The 3,972-nt window shown below is 35.9% G+C and overlaps 2 protein-coding genes across 2 annotated transcripts; one reads left to right on the top strand and one right to left on the bottom strand.

The window, feature by feature from the left end:
* Positions 1-240: 240 nt before the first annotated feature.
* Positions 241-1,412, top strand: LOC143187684 (uncharacterized). Its single transcript, XM_076391922.1, has 3 exons — positions 241-546; positions 638-1,196; positions 1,256-1,412. The coding sequence occupies exons 1-3, from the start codon at positions 241-243 to the stop codon at positions 1,327-1,329; spliced, it is 939 nt and encodes a 312-aa protein (XP_076248037.1). The 3' UTR covers positions 1,330-1,412.
* Positions 1,413-1,995: 583 nt separating this feature from the next.
* LOC143187683 (uncharacterized) lies at positions 1,996-2,985 on the bottom strand. The gene has a single exon (XM_076391920.1). The coding sequence runs from the start codon at positions 2,983-2,985 to the stop codon at positions 1,996-1,998; it is 990 nt and encodes a 329-aa protein (XP_076248035.1).
* Between the last annotated feature and the right edge of the window lie 987 nt (positions 2,986-3,972).

Below are 3,972 nucleotides of genomic sequence, written 5' to 3'. Positions count from 1 at the left end.
ATGATCCAAACGAATTAGTAGATCGCCTGCGTTTGTTAGAAGCATCGCGTCAAGCGGGTAAAAATTCACACGACATCGAGTTTCTGTCGATTATCGAAGAACTTCGCGAAGCAGGTCTCATTATAAATTAAACTGCAAGCTCATAATTGATTTATTCTCAACGAAATGTTAATCAATAAGTTTGGGGTATCACTTAGAAAGTATGAGACCTCACCAGTATAGTAGTATAAATGGAGTGGCATGTTTCGAAATTATATGCTCGATAACGCGCTCTACATGATTGATTCCAACTTTGACGCAAAATACTACAAAATTCGAAATGTTACACAGCTGGAGGTCAACACAGATGCAGTCAATAAGCAGTACTTGGAACAATGCATATCAATCTTAAAGGTTCAACAGCAGGAATTTGAGAAAAAGTTGAGCACATTTCAAAGCAATGTGGTAACAATACAGAATAATGTTCAACAAATACAGCAGGAATTTGAACAAAGATTGGCTACATTTCAGAACAATTTAATAATCCTGCAAAATGATGTTCGACAAGTATTGCATGTATTGAACCCTCATTCTCAAGAGGAAGATTATATAACAGACTACAGCAGTAACAACAATGTAAAAATCAATGAAATCTAAGGAAAAGCATAGCCTCGAAAACCAACAGCTTGTAAAGGAGTTGCATGCGTCAGCACGAAGAAATTTCCCCCGCAGACGTGTTATCGTACATGGATATGATGGTCTGTGGCAAGCTAATATGGTTGAGATGCGTCCATACTCACGATTCAATGAAGGTTATCATTACATACTCACAGTTACAGATACATTAAGCAAATATGCATGGGTTGTACCACTCAAAACAAAAAATGGTTTCGAAGTAGCCAAAGCATTTGCAAAAGTAATTCGAGATCGATGTCCCAAAAATTTACAAACCGACCAAGAAAAGAAATTTTACAATGCTGATGTACAGAGATTCTTAAAAAAACATAATATTAATCAGTATTCAACATATTCAGTGATGAAGGCGTCCATCGAGGAACGTTTTAATCGTACTTTAAAGCATCCTATTTGGAAACTATTTGTACTCATTGGAACATACAGATGGATCGACGCATTACCGAACCTTGTGGCTGAATACAACATACGGAAACATAGGACTATTAGAATGCGACCATGTGGTGTTGCCCCTACAATTGCTGGTAAGCTTTTGAACACAGTATATAGCCATATAAAGATTGCTGCTTCACCGAGATTTAAGGTTGGTGTCTCTGTACGCGTCAGCAAATACAAAACCGTTTCCGACAAAGGATATACACCATATTGGACTCCTGAAGTGTTCAAGATAATCAAAGTATAGATAACTAATCCTGTGACTTATCTGCTGCAAGATTCATGCGGAAAGCCTATTGCAGGAGGATTTTATGAGCATGAATTACAACGCGTTATCAATCCCGATGTGTATTTAGTGGAAAAAGTATTACGTAAGTAGGATGATAAAGTATATGTTAAATGGTTAAGGTTTGATAATTCACGCAATTCATGGATACATGAAAATAATGTACTGTAAACATAAAAGGATGTTTTTGCTATAACGTTAATATAAAAGATGCAAATAAATCGATTTTCGTAAAATAATTTTAATCTATTATTGTACAGCTTCTATCCTTTACAATTTTATTTTATAATGCCCCCAAGCTAGTGTATCATTTGAATCAGATATAAGATATCGCTTATCATCATATGGACTGAGAGCAATTTTCAATTTTGTTACAATATATACCTTATGCAATTTAGATCTTATGAATGACTGACGACGAGTTATTTCATATGCATTGCGTAAACAATGCTTGTAATCATCGAAATTGATCATTTTGGCAACAACATTGTTTTTGACACTTTTCAACGTTTTGACATCTTTTTTACCAAACACTTTCAAAGCATACGCATTTGCTCTGAGTCCAATGAATTCAGTCATTATTGAATCACTGTTTTCATAATTCATCGAACCAGCCCTTTCTTATTGACAAGCGGTATACCATATACATTGTCTTTTGGATAATCGCTGGTGTCGAATCTATGGATATCGCATTTCATCATCTCATAAACATCTTCACATTGAATATAATAAATTAAACTGTCTGTGACAGTATACATAATTTTACATCTTCGTTGGTGTAATGGACACATATAATCGTAGTGGAATATGTTTAGAATGGCCATACCAACGTAAATTGATTTGTTGAATTTAATCATAAGTTTACGCAACTCAATTGCAATTAAATTTTCTGAAAGAATACTTCTGCTTTGAAAGTTAGGTTCTGAGATTATTGCCTGTACACCAAATCTTCCATCCCATTTTGTCAGATGTTTTACATCAACATGATTTCGAACATTTTTCATTGTTTTACCAAATACTGCATTGTTCTTTAATTTATACAAATTTTTTTCAAAATCATTTGATGCATGTGTTCGAAATTGAGTATTGAGTTCTATATAATCGCGAAGCCATGGTGATTGATTAAATTCGAGAATGCGTTGTATCTTTGTAATGTGAAGACCATGATGAATACACTGTTGTAAGTTGCAATAATGTATACCGTAACGCTCCTTATCGTATAATGTAGCTAATAACTTATCCTGTTTCTTACCAGGGGATTTGGCACGTGTTGGACAAAACGGTAGATCAGCATGATCATCATGTAGATGTTGTGGATATTCTATATCAACTTCAAGAATATAACCTATCGATGAATCAATTGCAATTGAGGATACATCAAAATTTTCAACACTATCGATCCATTGAAATCCTGCATATGGTAATGGTTGACACATTGCCCATCCATATAAATTGTTTATATCAAAGTACATGAGGTACGATGACGATTTCGATGTATCATAGGATAACATATACTTATTATTGGCTTGCGCAGATCTCCCAGAACATTGACTCAAACCACCACGTATACACCGCTCGGTAAACAAAACCATTTCGATGTCAGTGAGCAATTCAAAATTAACTTTAGTATGCTTTAAGGGGGCAGACTCCTTGTGTTTTGAGCTGTGTGCGTGCGCTCACACAAGCAAAGAAAGTCATACACGTATACGCGATGAGCGAGAGAGACAAACGGTTCCGCAAATTACGCTTTACGTCTCGATACTTGCATAAATGAATTTTTCGCGGGTACAGAACCCACGAGTAGACTTCACTACAGGGTGCTCTGGTCCGTTTAAACTCCAATAAACACTATACGTTGAGAAAACTGTAAAATTACAAACTGTAAGCATGAAACAGACGCTGTTGTAAACTAGCAAGATGGCTGCCGAAGTGTCATTTTCGCAAATATCTCACGATTTAATGGTTCATAGCTCATAGCACACCAGAGCACACTTCCTTGAATTAGCACAATATCGTGGAAATGCGATTTTCCTCAATTTAACACTTCTTGAAGGCGTAAAGCGTAATTTTCGTTGTGCACCCGTTTTGACACAAAAATAGTTCAACGATTTGCCGTTAGAAGCGTTAATGGTATATCTCAATCAAATTGGTCATATTACCATCAGCATCGATAAAAATACAGATCAGTCGGTAAATGTAATCTAGAATTTGACAGCTGAATAGCGTATTCATCGAATACACGAATCAGACGCAAGAAAGGCTTAGTTGCCAAAATGTATTGAAAGTTTCGTTACGCTGTTGCCACATATATGTATGTACATATTACAATTCTGCCCATCAGGAGAACTCGAACGAATCCAACTCCAGCCGAGATTTTGATACTTAATAATAAGGGAACATCGCGAGGTGAAAGTCTCCGATTTTGATGAAACTTTGTAGGATTGTAGAATAGCCGAAAATATTCGACACGTATTTTTTTATTGCTTCTAATTCATCTAAAGGGTGTGAAAACCACCCCCAAAGTTGGGGGTGGAAAACATATGTCGTATACCCGGAGGATGGCAAATTAAACACGAATT

Source organism: Calliopsis andreniformis, unplaced genomic scaffold (genome assembly GCF_051401765.1).
Source record: "Calliopsis andreniformis isolate RMS-2024a unplaced genomic scaffold, iyCalAndr_principal scaffold0135, whole genome shotgun sequence".
Lineage (NCBI taxonomy): Eukaryota > Metazoa > Arthropoda > Insecta > Hymenoptera > Andrenidae > Calliopsis > Calliopsis andreniformis.
Note: the sequence above shows the minus strand (reverse complement) of the source record. Positions and strands in the feature narration are given on the sequence as shown.

Excerpts from the sequence above, each read along its gene's own strand:
- LOC143187684 (XM_076391922.1), top strand. The coding sequence starts at position 241 with ATGTTTCGAAATTATATGCTCGATAACGCGCTCTACATGATTGATTCC. Across the intron at positions 547-637 it reads TGCAAAATGATGTTCGACAA|GAAAAGCATAGCCTCGAAAA; the intron begins GTATTGCATGTA and ends ATGAAATCTAAG. Across the intron at positions 1,197-1,255 it reads TGTTGCCCCTACAATTGCTG|GTTGGTGTCTCTGTACGCGT; the intron begins GTAAGCTTTTGA and ends CCGAGATTTAAG.
- LOC143187683 (XM_076391920.1), bottom strand. The coding sequence starts at position 2,985 with ATGGTTTTGTTTACCGAGCGGTGTATACGTGGTGGTTTGAGTCAATGT.